General features: G+C 40.0%; 1 protein-coding gene across 1 annotated transcript in view; it reads left to right on the top strand.

The window, feature by feature from the left end:
• ZFYVE19 (zinc finger FYVE-type containing 19) overlaps positions 1-17,575 on the top strand; it is a 127,651-nt gene that overhangs the window by 86,302 nt on the left and 23,774 nt on the right. Inside the window, exon 8 of the mRNA XM_053697881.1 lies at positions 12,794-13,012. Within this exon, the coding sequence (XP_053553856.1) occupies positions 12,794-13,012 (219 nt within the window). The remainder of the gene's footprint in view (positions 1-12,793; positions 13,013-17,575) is intronic.

The raw sequence follows: 17,575 nt of genomic DNA, 5'->3' as shown, positions 1-17,575 counted from the left end.
GCAAAGCCAAGCAAGCCAGACGTGATCAATAGATCAGCTTTCAAAGGAACAAGATCTAGCAGCCACTTCCCTTAGCTGCAGACTCAATGCAGAGAAATGTTTGTAATTATGTTATTAGGTGCTGTTTAGCAAATGTTTTTGTTCATTAAACTTAGATTGATGATGATACAGTCTGTGTTTGTGTGATAATTTTATTAGGTGCTGTTAGCAAATGTTTTTGTTCATTAAACATAGTTTGATGATGATACAATCTATTTTATTAGGTTTATAATGCTGTTTAGCATTTAAAGTCTTCATTTCAAAGCTTTAAAAATTATGTATTAGGTGTTACTTATGACAATTTTGAGAGGGGCCTGGAACCTAACTCCCTCACTTCCCATTGACTTAATTTATAAACTGGGTTTCAATTTACAACGGTTTCGATTTACAACCATTCCTTCTGGAACCTAACCCCGGCGTAAACTGAGGGATACCTGTATTAGGAGCTAGTTGAACATATCAGGTGAGCCAATCACAAGCAGCATATTGTGCAGCCACCAATCAGCAGCTAGCTACCTTTTATTTGTTTTCTCTTTTACTCTCTCATTTTCTTTCTCTTTTTCTCTCATTTTCTTTCTCTTTTTCTCTCATTTTCTTTCTCTTTTTCTCTCATTCTCTTTTTCTCTCTCTCTCTTTTTCTTTTTCTCTCTTTCTCTTTTCTTGTACAAGATATGACGAGTCCACGGATTTCATCCTTACTTGTGGGATTTATCCTCCTGCTAACAGGAAGTGGCAAAGAGCACCACAGCAGAGCTGTATATATAGCTCCTCCCTTCCCTCCACCCCCAGTCATTCTCTTTGCCTGTGTTAGTAATAGGAAGAGGTAAAGTGAGGTGTTAGTTTTAGATTCTTCAATCAAGAAATTTTTTATTTTAAAATGGTACCGGTGAGTATTATTTTCCTCAGGGTGAAATCGTCAGTCTGGATTCCCAAGAGGAATGAAGAGATTATTTTTCTGCTCTGATGTTGTTGATCTTAGCAGACGTTACTAAGATCCATTCTGGTTCCCACAGAGCTTCTGAAGGTAGTGCAAGAAAAATCTTCAGTGTGGAGAACGGTCATGCTACAAGCAACATTGAGGTATGTTCAGTCTTTTATTTCCGAGGAGACTTGTTATATCAGAATTGGCTGACATTATTCCCTGCAGGGGAAGGGGTAAGCAGTAGACCTATATGGGTTATGGTGGTACTGAAATTACCGTTTTTGTATATTGATTACTATGTTATGTGACTCAATATGGGCTTGACACTGGGAGAGGCAGCTGAGAGACTTTCTATTTTTATTACTTGGCATAGTGATATGTTTGGGTACGCACATTAGGGGACCACATGGCTTATTAAAACCGCATCCCATGCGGTTATGGAGTCAGTTAATGCGACGCCCATGGTGGGCGGGGCCTATTTCGCGCGCTCAGGCGCGCAGTTTCTCTTCACTAGAAGGCAGCAGACACTAGCTCCGGTGGGGCCTAAGTTTGAGTTTCAGTCACCGGATCGTTATTGACTCAGTCTTGAGTACCCTGGGGGCAGGTAGGCGCCACAGCTCTGTGCAGGGGCTGTTATCGTTTTTAAAGCTTATTTACAAATAAAGACACTTTAAAATGTGATTTAGCCTTTTTCTCAAATTGTGCAATAATTTTTGGCTAATTTGAACTGTTTATTATAATTTTTAGTGCTGAAAAGTCGTTTTTGGTGCAATACAGAAAAATTGTTGCGCTTTTATTATTTAAAGGCGCAGTACGTTTTTTTAAAAAAAATTCTTCGAATCTATAAATAAGGTTAAAAGCGACTATTGTGGCTATTGCTAGTCTGTTTAACATGTCTGAACTTGAGAAAACTCCTTGTTCTATGTGTTTAGAGTCCATTGTGGAACCCCCTCTTAATTTGTGTACTTCTTGTACTGAAAGGGCCTTACAATGTAAAAAGCATATTTTATTTAAAGAAAGTGTGCCTAAGGATGATTCTCAGTCTGAAGAGAATCATGATATGCCGCCTAATTCTCCCCAAGTGTCACAACCTTTAACGCCCACCCAAGCGACGCCGAGTTCCTCAACCGCGTCTAATTCTTTTACTCTGCAGGATATGGCTGCAGTTATGTCAACCACCCTTACAGAGGTATTGTCTAAGTTACCAGTGTTACAGGGTAAACGCAGTAGCACAGGAATCAATGTGAATACTGCGTCCTCTGATGCTTTGTTGGCTATTTCCGATGTACCCTCACAGGGATCTCAATTGGGGGTCAGGGAACTTTTGTCTGAGGGAGAATTTTCGGAATCGGGAAGTGTGTTACCTCAGACAGATTCGGACACTATGTCTTTTAAATTTAAGCTGGAACACCTCCGCCTGTTACTTAGGGAGGTCTTAGCGACTCTGGATGACTGTGACCCTATTACGGTACCACCAGAGAAATTGTGTAAAATGGACAAATATCTAGAAGTACCCGCTTACATTGATGTTTTTCCGGTTCCTAAGAGAATCTCGGAGATTATCAAGAAGGAGTGGGACAGACCGGGTATACCGTTCTCTCCTCCTCCTAATTTTAAGAAAATGTATCCCATATCGGACACCGTTCGGGACTCTTGGCAGACAGTCCCTAAGGTGGAGGGAGCTATATCTACCCTGGCTAAGCGTGCAACTATTCCTATTGAGGATAGCTGTGCTTTCAAAGACCCTATGGATAAGAAATTGGAGGGTCTTCTAAAAAAATTATTTATTCATCAGGGTTTCCTTTTAAAACCGACAGCCTGCATTGTTCCGATTACCACTGCAGCGGCTTTCTGGTTTGATGCCTTAGAAGAGTCTCTTAAGACTGAGACTCCTTTAGAGGACATTTTAGATAGAATTAAGGCTCTCAAGCTGGCTAATTCTTTTATCACAGATACCGCCTTTCAAATTGCCAAGTTGGCGGCTAAGAATGCTGGATTTGCCATTTTAGCGTAGATCGTTATGGTTAAAATCTTGGTCTGCTGATGTGTCATCTAAGTCAAAGCTTTTGGCTATTCCTTTCAAGGGTAAGACCCTATTCGGGCCTGACTTGAATGAAATAATTTCTGACATCACTGGAGGTAAGGGTCATCTCCTACCTCAGGATAAGACTGTTAAATTGAGGGGTAAACAGAATAATTTTTGTTCCTTTCGGAACTTTAAAGGAGTACCCGCTTCTTCCGCCAAGCAGGAAGGGAATTTTGCTCAGGCCAAGTCCGTCTGGAGACCCAACCAGGCTTGGAACAAGGGTAAACAACCCAAGAAGCCCGCTGCTACTACCAAGACAGCATGAAGGGGCAGCCCCCGATCTGGGACCGGATCTAGTAGTGGGCAGACTTTCTCTCTTTGTCCAGGCTTGGGCAAGAGATGTTCAGGACCCCTGGGCACTGGAAATCGTGACCCACGGGTATCAGCTGGAATTCAAAAGTTTTCTCCCAAGAGGGAGATTTCTTCTTTCACGATTGTCTGTAGACTAGATAAAAAGAGAGGCGTTCTTACGCTGTGTAAAAGACCTCTCTACTATGGGAGTAATTTGTCCCGTTCCAAGACTAGAACAAGGGCAGGGGTTTTACTCAAATCTTTTCGTGGTTCCCAAACAAGAGGGAACGTTCAGACCCATTTTAGATCTCAAGAGTCTAAACAAGTTTCTCAGAGTCCCATCTTTCAAGATGGAGACCATTCGAACAATTTTGCCAATGATCCAGGAGGGTCAATATATGACTACCATTTTCAGTTTGTGGCTCTTCCCTTCAGGTTGGCCGCAGCACCCAGAATCTTCACGAAGGTTCTAGGGTCCCTTCTGGCAGTTCTCAGGCCGTGGGGCATAGCAGTGGCACCTTATCTGGACGATATTCTGATTCAGGCGTCAACTTATCATCTAACAAAATCTCATACAGACATAGTGTTGTCCTTTCTGAGAACTCACGGATGGAAGGTGAATCTAGAAAAAAGTTCACTAATTCCACAGACAAAGGTTCCCTTCTTGGGAACTCTTATAGATTCTATATCCATGAAGATTTTTCTGACGGAGGTCAGAAAGTCAAAGATTCTAAATACATGCCGAGCCCTTCAGTCCAATCCTCGGCCATCAGTGGCTCAGTGCATGGAGGTAATTGGATTGATGGTGGCGGCAATGGACATCATTCCGTTTGCTCGATTTCATCTCAGACCACTGCAACTGTGCATGCTTGGACAGTGGAATGGGGATTATGCAAATTTATCACCTCAGATAAATCTGGACCAGGAGACCAGAGACTCTCTTCTTTGGTGGTTGTCGCCGGATCATCTGTCCCAAGGGACGTGTTTCCGCAGACCCTTGTGGGTGATAGTGACAACGGACGCCAGTCTACTAAGCTGGGGTGCAGTCTGGAATTCCCTGAAGGCTCAGGGTGTATGGACTCAGGTGGAGTCTCTACTTCCAATCAATATTCTGGAGTTGAGAGCAATATTCAATGCGCTTCAGGCGTGGCCTCGGCTTCAGACAAATTCATTAGATTCCAGTCGGACAACATCACGACTGTGGCTTACATCAATCATCAGGGAGGAACGAGGAGTTCCTTAGCGATGACAGAAGTATCCAAGATAATTCGATGAGCGGAGGCCCACTCTTGTTCTCAGCAATCTACATACATACATACGGATCCAGGTCAAGGGATCCTCAGGCGGAACTGATAGATGCCTTGGCAGTGCCTTGGTCGTTCAACCTAGCTTATGTGTTTCCACCGTTTCCTCTCCTTCCCCGGGTGATTGCTCGGATCAAACAGGAGAGGGCTTCAGTAATTCTAATTGCGCCTGCGTGGCCACGCAGTACATGGTATGCAGATCTAGTGGACATGTCCTCTGTGCCTCCGTGGAAACTTCCATTGAGACAGGACCTTCTCATTCAAGGTCCTTTCCAACATCCAAATCTAATTTCTCTGCAGCTGACTGCTTGGAGATTGAACGCTTGATTTTATCTAAGCGAGGGTTCTCTGATTCGGTCATTGATACTCTGTTTCAGGCAAGTAAACCTGTTACTAGAAAGATTTACCATAAGATATGGCGTAAATATCTTTGTTGGTGCGAATCCAAGGGCTACTCATGGAGTAGAGTTAGGATTCCCAGGATTCTGTCCTTTCTCCAAGAAGGATTGGAGAAAGGGTTGTCAGCAAGTTCCTTAAAGGGGCAGATCTCTGCTTTGTCATTTTTGCTACACAAACGTTTGGCTGATGTTCCAGACGTTCAGTCTTTTTGTCAGACTCTAACCAGAATTAAGCCTGTGTTTAAACCAATTGCTCCACCCTGGAGTTTGAATTTAGTTCTTAATGTTCTTCAAGGGGTTCCGTTTGAACCCATGCATTCCATAGATATTAAGTTGTTATCTTGGAAAGTTTTGTTTCTGGTTGCTATTTCTTCTGCTCGTAGAGTTTCTGAACTTTCAGCATTACAATGTGATTTGCCTTATCTTATCTTTCATTCTGATAAGGTGGTTTTACGTACCAAACCTGGTTTCCTTCCTAAGGTTGTTTCTAATAAGAATATTAATCAGGAAATTGTTGTTCCTTCATTATGTCCTAACCCTTCTTCTAAGAAGGAGCGTATGTTGCATAACCTGGACGTGGTCCGTGCCCTGAAGTTCTACTTGCAGGCGACTAAGGATTTCCGTCAATCATCTTAATTATTCATTGTTTTTTCTGGAAAGCGTAGGGGTCAGAAGGCTACGGCTACCTCTCTTTCTTTTTGGCTGAAGAGTATCATCCGTCTGGCATATGAGACTGCTGGACAGCAGCCTCCTGAAAGAATTACGGCTCATTCTACTAGGGCTGTGGCTTCCTCATGGGCATTTAAAAACGATGCTTCTGTTGAACAGATTTGCAAGGCTGCGACTTGGTCGTCTCTTCACACTTTTTCCAAATTTTACAAATTTGATACTTTTGCTTCTTCTGAGGCTGGTTTTGGGAAAAAGGTTCTTCAAGCAGTGGTGCCTTCCGTTTAGGTTCCTGTCTTGTCCCTCCCTTTCATCCGTGTCCTGTAGCTTTGGTATTGTATCCCACAAGTAAGGATGAAATCCGTGGACTCCTCCTATCTTGTAGAAGAAAAGGAAATTTATGCTTACCTGATAAATTTATTTCTTCTACGATATGACGAGTCCACGGCCCACCCTGTTATTTTTAAGACAGGTTTAGATTTTTTTTTTTTTTTTTTTATAAACTTCAGTCACCTCTGCACCTTTGGCTTTTCCTTTCTCTTCCTAACTTCGGTCGAATGACTGGAGGTGGAAGGAAGGGAGGAGCTATATATACAGCTCTGCTGTGGTGCTCTTTGCCACTTCCTGTTAGCAGGAGGATAAATCCCACAAGTAAGGATGAAATCCGTGGACTCGTCATATCGTATAAGAAATTAATTTATCAGGTAAGCATACATTTCCTTTTTCTCTTGTTCTCTTTCTCTTTTTCTCTCCTTTCTCTCTCTTTCTCTTTTTCTCTCCTCTTTTTCTCTCTTTTTTTTTTCTTTTTCTCTTTTTTCTCTCTTTCTCTTGTTCTCTTTCTCTTGTTTTTTTTCTTTTTCTCTCTCTTTCTCGTATTCTCTCTTTCTTTCATGTAATTAACAAGAGTCCATGAGCTAGTGACGTATGGGATATACATTCCTACCAGGAGGGGCAAAGTTTCCCAAACCTCAAAATGCCTATAAATACACCCCTCACCACACCCACAAATCAGTTTTACAAACTTTGCCTCCGATGGAGGTGGTGAAGTAAGTTTGTGCTAGATTCTACGTTGATATGCGCTCCGCAGCAAGTTGGAGCCCGGTTTTCCTCTCAGCGTGCAGTGAATGTCAGAGGGATGTGAGGAGAGTATTGCCTATTTGAATGCAGTGATCTCCTTCTACGGGGTCTATTTCATAGGTTCTCTGTTATCGGTCGTAGAGATTCATCTCTTACCTCCCTTTTCAGATCGACGATATACTCTTATATTTACCATTTCCTCTACTGATTCTCGTTTCAGTACTGGTTTGGCTTTCTACAAACATGTAGATGAGTGTCCTGGGGTAAGTAAGTCTTATTTTCTGTGACACTCCAAGCTATGGTTGGGCACTTTATTTATAAAGTTCTAAATATATGTATTCAAACATTTATTTGCCTTGACTCAGAATGTTCAACTTTCCTTATTTTCCAGACAGTCAGTTTCATATTTGGGATAATGCATTTTAATTTAACATATTTTACCTTAAATTTGACTTTTTCCCTGTGGGCTGTTAGGCTCGCGGGGGCTGAAAATGCTTCATTTTATTGCGTCATTTTTGGCGCGGACTTTTTTGGCGCAAAAATTCTATTTCCGTTTCCGGCGTCATACGTGTCGCCGGAAGTTGCGTCATTCTTTGACGTTATTTTGCGCCAAAAATGTCGGCGTTCCGGATGTGGCGTCATTTTTGGCGCCAAAAGCATTTAGGCGCCAAATAATGTGGGCGTCTTTTTTGGCGCTAAAAAATTTGGGCGTCATTTTTGTCTCCACATTATTTAAGTCTCATTATTTATTGCTTCTGGTTGCTAGAAGCTTGTTCACTGGCATTTTTTTCCCATTCCTGAAACTGTCATTTAAGGAATTTGATCAATTTTGCTTTATATGTTGTTTTTTTCTTTTACATATTGCAAGATGTTCCACGTTGCAACTGAGTCAGAAGTTACTACAGGAAAATCACTGCACAGTGCTGGAGCTACCAAGCTAAGTCTGCTATAAACTTTTGGTATCTGTTTCTCCAGCTGTTATTTGTATTGCATGTCATGTCAAACTTATTAATGCAGATAAAATTTCCTTTAGTACTGTTACATTACCTGTTGCTGTTCCGTCAACATCTAATTTTCAGAGTGTTCCTGATAACATAAGAGATTTTATTTATTTTAAATCCATTAAGAAGGCTATGTCTGTTATTTCTCCTTCTAGTATACATAAAAGTCTTTTAAAACTTCTCTTTTTTTCAGATGAATTTTTAAATGAACATCATCATTTTGATGCTGATAAATCTTTGTATTTGTCCAAGATGGAATTTATTCGTTCTTTACTTAAAGAAGTGTTATTTGCATTAGAAATAGAGGATTCTGGTCCTCTTGATACTAAATGTAAACGTTTAAATAAGGTAGTTATTCCAGAAGTGTTTTATCTCCCTGATGCTATTTCTGAAGTAATTTCCAGGGAATGGAATAATTTGGGTAATTTATTTACTCCTTCTAGACGTTTAAGCAAATTATATCCTGTGCCATCTGACAGATTAGAGTTTTTTGGGACAAAAATCCCTAAGGTTATGGGGCTGTCTCTACTCCTGCTAATGTACTACTATTCCTATGGCAGATAGTACTTCATTTAAGGATCCTTTAGATAGGAAAATTGAATCCTTTCTAAGAAAAGCTTACTTATGTTCAGGTAATCTTCTTAGACCTGCTATATTTTTAGCGGATGTTGCTGCAGCTTCAACTTTTTGGTTAGAAGCTTTAGCGCAACAAGTAACAGATCATAATTTTATAGCATTATTATTATTCTATAACATGCTAATAATTTTATTGGTGATACCATCTTTTGATATCATTAGAGTTGATGTCAGGTATATGTCTCTAGCTATTTTAGCTAGAAAAGCTTTATGGATTAAACTTGGAATACTGACATGTCTTCTAAGTCAACTTTGCTTTCCCTTTCTTTCCAGGGTAAATAATCATTTCGTTCCTTTCCTCACAACAAGGAACAAAAGCCTGATCCTTCATCCTCAGGAGCGGTATCAGTTTGGAAACTATTTCCAGTTTGGAATATATCCGAGCTTTATAGAAACCTATAGCCAGCTCCTAAGTACCTATGAAGGTGCGGCCCTTATTCCAGCTCAGCTGGTATGGGGCAGATTACGTTTTCTTCAAAGAAATTTGGATCAACTCCGTTCTTAATCTCTGGTTTCAGAAACATTGTTTCAGAAAGGTACAGAATTGGCTTCAAGTTAAGGCCTCCTGCTAAGAGATTCTTTTCTTTCCCGTGTCCCAGTTAACACAGCAAGGCTCAGCATTTCTGAAATGTGTTTCAGATCTAGAGTTGGCTGGAGTATTTATGCCAGTTCCAGTTCTGGAACAGGGGCTGGGGTTTTATTTTATCTCTTCATTGTACCAAAGAAGGTCAATTCCTTCAGACCAGTTCTGGATCTATCATTATTGAATCGTTATGTTAGGATACCAACATTCAAGATGGTTACTGTATGACTATCCTGCCTTTTGTTTAGCAAGGGCATTATATGTCTACAATAGATTTACAGGATGTGTATCTGCATATTCCGATTCATCCAGATTACTTTTAGTGTCTGAGATTCTCTTTTTAGACAAGCATTACCAGTTTTGTGGCTCTACCGTTTGGCCTAGCCTCAGTTCCAAGAATTTTTTTCAAAGGTTCTCGGTGCCCTTCTTTCTCTATTCAGAGAATAGAGTGTTGGTATTTCCTTATTTGGACGATATCTTGGTACTTGCTCAGTCTTCTCATTTTCGTAGAATCTCATACGAATCGACTTGTGTTGTTTCTTCAAGTTCATGGTTGGAGGATCAATTTACCAATCAGTTCATTGATTCCTCAGACAAGGGTAACCTTTTTAGGTTTCTAGATAAATTCAGTGTCTATGACTCTGTCCTTGTCAGTCAAGAGAAGTTTAACATTGATATCAGCTTGTCAAAACCTTCAGTCACAATCATTCCCTTTGGTAGCCTTATGCATGGAAATGTTGGGTCTTAGGACTGCCGCATCAGATGCGATCTCCTTTGCTCGTTTTTACATGCGACCTCTTCAGCTCTGTATGCTGAACCAATGGTGCAGGGATTACTCAAAGATATCTCAATTAATATCTTTAAACCGATTTTATGACACTCTCTGACATGGTGGACAGATCACCATCGTTTAGTTCAGGGGGCTTCTTTGTTCTTCCGACCTGGACTATAATCTCAACAGATGCTAGTTTTACAGGTTGGGGAGCTGTATGGGGGTATCTGACGGCACAAGGGGTTTGGGAATCTCAGGAGGTGAGATTTCCGATCAATATTTTGGAACTCCGTGCAATTTTCAGAGCTCTTCAGTCTTGGCCTCTTCCGAAGAGAGAGTTGTTCATTTGTTTTCAGATAAGACAATGTCACATCTGTGGCATACATCAATCATCAAGGAGGGACTCACAGTCCTCTGGCTATGAAAGAAGTATCTCGAATTTTGGTTTGGGCGGAATCCAGCTCCTGTCTAATCTCTGCGGTTTATATCCCAGGTATGGACAATTGGAAAGCGGATTATCTCAGTCGCCAAACGTTGCATCCGGGCGAATGGTCTCTTCACCCAGAGGTATTTCTTCAGATTGTTCAAATGTGGGAACTTCCAGAAATAGATCTGATGGCTTCTCATCTAAACAAGAAACTTCCCAGGTATCTGTCCAGATCCCGGGATCCTCAGGCGGAGGCAGTGGATGCATTTTCACTTCCTTGGAAGTATCATCCTGCCTATATCTTTCCGCCTCTAGTTCTTCTTCCAAGAGTAATCTCCAAGATTCTGAAGGAATGCTCGTTTGTTCTGCTGGTAGCTCCGGCATGGCCTCACAGGTTTTGGTATGCGGATCTTGTCCGGATGGCCTCTTGCCAACCGTGTACTCTTCCGTTAAGACCAGACCTTTTGTCTCAAGGTCCTTTTTTCCATCAGGATCTGAAATCCTTAAATTTAAAGGTATGGAGATTGAACGCTTGATTCTTGGTCAAAGAGGTTTCTCTGACTCTGTGATTAATACTATGTTACAGGCTCGTAAATCTGTATCCAGAGAGATATATTATAGAGTCTGGAAGACTTATATTTCTTGGTGTCTTTCTCATCATTTTTCTTGGCATTTTTTTTAGAATACCGAGAATATTACAATTTCTTCAGGATGGTTTAGATAAGGGTTTGTCCGCAAGTTCCTTGAAAGGTCAAATCTCTGCTCTTTCTGTTCTTTTTCAACAGAAAGGTTGCTATTCTTCCTGATATTCATTGTTTTGTACAAGCTTTGGTTCGTATAAAGCCTGTCATTAAGTCAATTTCTCCTCCTTGGAGTTTGAATTTGGTTCTGGGAGCTCTTCAAGCTCCTCCGTTTGAACCTATGCATTCATTGGACATTAAATTACTTTCTTGGAAAGTTTTGTTCCTTTTGGCCATCTCTTCTGCTAGAAGAGTTTCTGAATTTTCTGCTCTTTCGTGTGAGTCTCCTTTTCTGATTTTTCATCAGGATAAGGCGGTGTTGCGAACTTCTTTTGAATTTTTACCTAAAGTTGTGAATTCCAACAACATTAGTAGAGAAATTGTGGTTCCTTCATTATGTCCTAATCCTAAGAATTCTAAGGAGAAATCATTGCATTCTTTGGATGTTGTTAGAGCTTTGAAATATTATGTTGAAGCTACGAAATCTTTCCGTAAGACTTCTAGTCTATTTGTTATCTTTTCCGGTTCTAGGAAAGGCCAGAAAGCTTCTGCCATTTCTTTGGCATCTTGGTTGAAATCTTTAATTCATCTTGCCTATGTTGAGTCGGGTAAAATTCCGCCTCAGAGAATTACAGCTCATTCTACTAGGTCAGTATCTACTTCCTGGGCGTTTAGGAATGAAGCTTCGGTTGACCAGATCTGCAAAGCAGCAACTTGGTCCTCTTTGCATACTTTTACTAAATTCTACCATTTTGATGTCTTTTCTTCTTCTGAAGCAGTTTTTGGTAGAAAAGTTCTTCAGGCAGCAATTTCAGTTTGAATCTTCTGCTTATGTTTTTTGTTAAACTTTATTTTGGGTGTGGATTATTTTCAGCAGGAATTGGCTGTCTTTATTTTATCCCTCCCTCTCTAGTGACTCTTGTGTGGAAAGATCCACATCTTGGGTAGTCATTATCCCATACGTCACTAGCTCATGGACTCTTGTTAATTACATGAAAGAAAACATAATTTATGTAAGAACTTACCTGATAAATTCATTTCTTTCATATTAACAAGAGTCCATGAGGCCCACCCTTTTTTGTGGTGGTTATGATTTTTTTGTATAAAGCACAATTATTCCAATTCCTTATTTTATATGCTTCGCACTTTTTTTCTTATCACCCCACTTCTTGGCTATTCGTTAAACTGATTTGTGGGTGTGGTGAGGGGTGTATTTATAGGCATTTTGAGGTTTGGGAAACTTTGCCCCTCCTGGTAGGAATGTATATCCCATACGTCACTAGCTCATGGACTCTTGTTAATATGAAAGAAATGAATTTATCAGGTAAGTTCTTACATAAATTATGTTTTTTCTCTTTCTCTTTTTCTCTCTCCTCTGATTCTCTTGTTCTCTTTCTCTTTTTCTCTTTCTTTCTGTTTTTCTCTCGTTCTTGTTCTCTTTCTCTCTCCTCTTCTCTCTTTTTCTCTCTTTCTCTTTTTTGCTCTTTCTCTTTTCTATCTCTCTTTCTCTCTCTCATATAATTTGTAAACTTTAGCTATGTCTTTTTTTGTTTAATGGAAAATTAATACTGAGGTCACAGTTTTTATTTCATGATTCAGGTACACAAATTAAAAAAAACATACTAACTTACTTATGTTATAAAATTGTGCGCAGTCTATTTATATGCACGTTTTCCTACTGAGCTTGTGCAAGAGTTCACAGTGTATGTATATATGAGTCTGTGATTTGCAGATCTTTTACTAGAAGCATATTAGCTTATAGAAGTATATTGCAAAGATCTTTCTATTCAAATGGAAATGCATTTGTGCACATTTCAGTGTATGACCTTTCTATCCCTTTAATGTTTCTAGATCCTGGCCCTCAGTCTGTAAATGACCTAAACAGAGTAGATGGGAAAGAAAGTTGGACAAACATACAAACAGAGCTAAACCCTGCTCATCTGGAAGAAGAGAAGAACAGAATTTTGCAAGAAGCAGCTGTAGAACTAAGAGAGGAGAACACCAGAAATGAAAAGCTACTAGAGATCGGGAAGAGATTGGCAGTGTTACAAGGCAGAGACCCAGACAAAGGTGTGTATGTGAGTGTGTCTTGTATGTCTAGTATATATCATTAGAGATCACTCTCTCATATCGAGGCCTCTGTACACGTTTTGCCATCTGCAGTATGTGGCACCTACATCTCAGATGTTCTACAAATTGTAAGAGCTTGTGAGCTAAGTCTATTGATGTGATTGATACACAAGTTTATACCATTTTATGTATAAAAAAAGGGCTATACTATGTTTTGATTCTGTTCTCATTTTGCATAATTGATACTTCACCACTGTGGAGGATACCAAGTTACCATTGCAATAGCTGAGCCTGAGAGCTTAAACACCAGGATTGCACTACTATATAAAGCTTTATATAAACTCTAAAATATGAGAACCAGCTTGTCACTTTGGGGATTATCCAGAATTGTGTAACTACAGTCTTAGAGGTCAACATGTAGATGGTGTGTGATGCAAGTAAGGTGAGCAATAGGCTTACATCTTGGCATTATGGCTGACGGAAATTTTGAATTTAACTTGGTCATTGGTATGATTTGCATCAGAAACCACTTCATGTGTTGTAAGCAAGCGCACAGCATTCTGAGTCCATATAAATTATGCAAGTTTTCAATGGTTTCCTCTTGTATTTAAAAGTTCCTCTATCACAGAGCTTTCCAAACTTTTGATGTGTGTGACACACTTTTTAGACCTACATAATTTTGCGACGCAGTAATTCAGTTGTACTAGCAAACAGGAGGTTAAACTAACTTGTTTTAAGAGATATGGACACATACATAAATGATATAACGAAATGTATTTACAAGTAACAGTATGTATGTGCAAGAATAAAACAAAACTTTAATAACACCAATAGCTACTTACTATTTTAATGGGATGTATGATGTTGATGGGATGAACATAGTTTCTGAATATTTGGCGGAATATTGGATAAAGACACTCGCATTTCATCATCAAGCATTTTTAAGCTTCCACTTCCTATTCATATATCAAGAGCAGGAGCAGCAATGCACTACTTAGAGCTAGCTGCAAAAAAAGAAACCACTTTGACTTCAGCTCAGCATTTAAGCTGCCGCCCTCAGAGCTCTGCGAATTGCACTGACTACTGCCCACACTGCAAACACACTGCTATCCCACTCACTTACTACACATGCAGTCACGAGCCGATTGAGGAGACTATACGTGCAGTCAGAAACCAATGTGCTGCCAAAGCCGCCAATTGGGAATAGTTTCAGTTCCCACTGAAATGCGCCAATAGGTTAAGATGATCTGTGATCCACTAGGTATCAATCATGAGTCAACCATGTGATATGCGTAGCAAGCAGGCGGAAAGTCGGAAACCAAAAAAAAAAATCTAAAAAAAAAATTTAAATTAAAAAAAATTTGTTCTGAAGCAGGGACACACCTACACACTGCTGCCGACACACTAATGTGTCTTGAAACACAGTTTGGAAAGCACTGCTCTATCAGATGTGAATTCATTTAAAAGGCCACTAGTCAAAATGAATGTTTCATGATTTACATAGAGCATGCAACTTAAAAAAACTTTACAATATACATCCATTATAAAAACAAGCACATTATTTTTGTTTGCACAGTTTCTGAGGCTCCAGCTTCTACGGAGCATGTGCAAAAGTGCACAGTAAATTTGTATATGTATTTGTGATTGGTTGACAGATGCCACATTATATGGGGGAGGGTAACTTGGACTAACTAATTATCTTCCATGATTCCCATGTGACAAAATCCAAAAAAGATAAGAAAACAATATAGTTTAATATCGTTTCACACCAGCGAATATTCCTCAAAGTGACAAGCTGGTACTCAGATATTCTGATTTTTTTTTTAAAAAAACCTTTTGGAGTTGCTTAAATGTGCTAATGCTTTCATTGTTTATGCTGTTTTAGACATCATTAAGATTAATGCTAAAAGTATGTCTTTGGTAGTACTTTCCAGAAGGGTTTTATGTTTAAAATCTTGGTCTGTTGATATGGTTTCTCTCTACTATGAATAGATTTAAAGGATGCTTACTTTACTGTTCCTATTCACAGGGAACATTATCAGTTTCCAAGGTTTGCCTTTCTGGACAAGCACTTTGTTTGTTGCTCAACTGTTTTGTCTGACTACAGCTCCCAGAATATTCTCAAAGGTTCTGGGTACCCTTTTGTCTGTGATCAGAACTCAGGGTATTGTGGTGTTTCCTTACTGGGACGATATCTTTGTTCAAGCTCCATCTTTTCATTTAACAGAATCTCACACTAGCAGACTGTTGTTAGTGCTACAACAACATGGTTGAAAAGTCAATTGTCCAATGAGTTTGCTGCTTCCTGAGACAAAGGTTGTTTTATTGGGGTTGCAGATAGATTCAGTTTCCGTGAGACTTTCTTTGACTGATCAAATAAGACTTATGCTAGTGCCCACTTGTCTAAACCTTCAGTCTTTCTTTTCCATCTATGGCTCTTTGTGTGGAGGTGTTAAGTGTCAATATTGTGGCTTCTGATGCTATTACGTTTTCTTGCTTCCTCTTGAAGCTTTATCTGCTTTGTATACTTCGGCAATGGTGCAGGGATTATACACAGCTGTCTCAAAGGATTCATCTAGATTTAAGAACAAGCCATTCTCTGTTTTAATTGCTAGATCATCAGCTTATTATGCAAGGAGCTTCTTTTGTACATCTTACTTAGTCTGTGATCACTTCAGATGCATGTCTTTCAGGTTGGGGGCCATTTGGGGGTCTCAGAGAGCACAAGGGGTTTGGTCTTCTCTTGAGGCGAGGTTACCAATACATTTTCTTGAACTCTGTGCGATTTTCCGCGGCCTTCAGAGTTGGTCTCTGTTGAAGGGAGTCTTTTCTTTGTTTTCAGATAGACAATGTTACAGCAGTGGCCTATGTCAATCATCAAGGGGGACCTCACAGTTCCCTAACCATGAAGGAAGTATCTCAAATGTTTTCATGGGCAGAAGTCAATTGCTGTCTAATTTCTGCAGTTCATATTCCAGGAGTGGACAACTGGGAAGAGGATTTTCCAGGAGAATGGTCTCTCCTTCCGGATGTTTTCAGTCAGATAGTGGATATTTGGGATCTCCCAGAGAAATAGCTGATGGACTCTTGGTTGAACCACAAACTTCTCAGGTAGTGTGCAAGGTCCAGGGATCCTCAAGCAGTGTTTGTGGATTCTCTGTTGTCATTTCAACTAGCTTATGTTTTTCCACCTCTGGTTCTGCATTCCTGAGTGATTGATCCTGCTTGGTCTCCTAGAGTTTGGTATGCAGATCTGGTTCAGATGTCCATTTGTCCTCCTTGGCATCCAGACCTTCTGTCTCAAGGTACGTTTTTACATCTGGATCTCAAGTCTCTTAAGCTTGATGGCAGAGAGATTTTTCGGATTCTGTTATTGAGACTCTGATACAGGCTTGTAAGTTTGTGACCAGAAAGATTGAATGTCCTTTATTTCTTGGAGTTTGTATCATGGTTTTCCTGGCATTTTTTTAAAATTCCTAGGATTTTGCAAGATGGAATGTCCTCTTGGTTCTTTTTGAGCTGTGGATTTTAGTTTTCTGTGGAAAAAAAAAATGTCTTTTATATACCTCCCTTTTTTTTGTCTAATTACTTGTTGACTCCATAGCTTGAGTATTAGTTCTCAGGAGAAATGGATCGTGGACTTTACCTGATAAATTCATTTCTTTCATGGCGGTGAGAGTCCACGAGACCACACCCTCTGTTTTCTTGGTGTTAGTTTATTTTTTGTGCACATCTTTTTTTTTCCCTGCTTTATTTTTTTTTTTTTTTTGCTCTTATTTCTTTTCATACCTCTCTTGCTTGGCCATACGTCAGACTGAGTTACCAGTGAGGTGGGAGGGGTTTTATAGACCTCTTGAGGTTTTGGAATCTTTGCCTCCTACTAGTGGCAGGGAATAGTAATTCCCAGGAGTAATGGGAAATTAATTCATCATGTTAGCATAAATTATGTTTTTTGCAGTTTTATTTTAGGATTTTTGTTACAACTGTTGTCAGGTGTCTCTTGTATTGCTCTCATGATTTTCCATCATGCCTGTTCCTTTAAGCCTTCCTGCTCACATCACTATGAAAAAAGCTCCTCCCTCCAGCACTCATTGCTGGATTATTGAAGTTTACCGGTTCTCTTGAACTTACGCTTACACCAGCCCTGGAGAATTATCCTATCCTTACTTTGTGTTTCACCTACCTTCTTGTACACCGAGTTATAGGAACTGTTGCCTCCTCACGCCTTCAAGTTAGCGGAGCGTTCCTGACGTCATCAGCTACAGCCGAGGATATGCTGTCTCCGAGATTCTCCCACGCTAGTCACAGGCTTAGCAAGAAGACGCTAGCATTCAGCTGCTGCTCCGGTCCACTGACTTTCACGGACGCTACTAACAGGTCGTATGCCATACTGCACTAGGTCAAGGTTGAACCACATTGACACTGTAATAACTATTTGCCTATTTAGTATCACGCTACTGCCTAGTGTTATCCTACTTATTAAAATTAAGAGACGTTACCTCTCTAACCGTTACTAAACGCATCTGATCTTTTGCTTAATCCTCCTGAGTGATTTGTAGTGTG

The sequence above is a fragment of the Bombina bombina genome, chromosome 1 (assembly GCF_027579735.1).
Source record: "Bombina bombina isolate aBomBom1 chromosome 1, aBomBom1.pri, whole genome shotgun sequence".
Taxonomy (NCBI): Eukaryota; Metazoa; Chordata; class Amphibia; order Anura; family Bombinatoridae; genus Bombina; species Bombina bombina.
The sequence above is the reverse complement of the archived record's forward strand: the minus strand, read 5'-3'. Positions and strand labels throughout refer to the sequence as shown.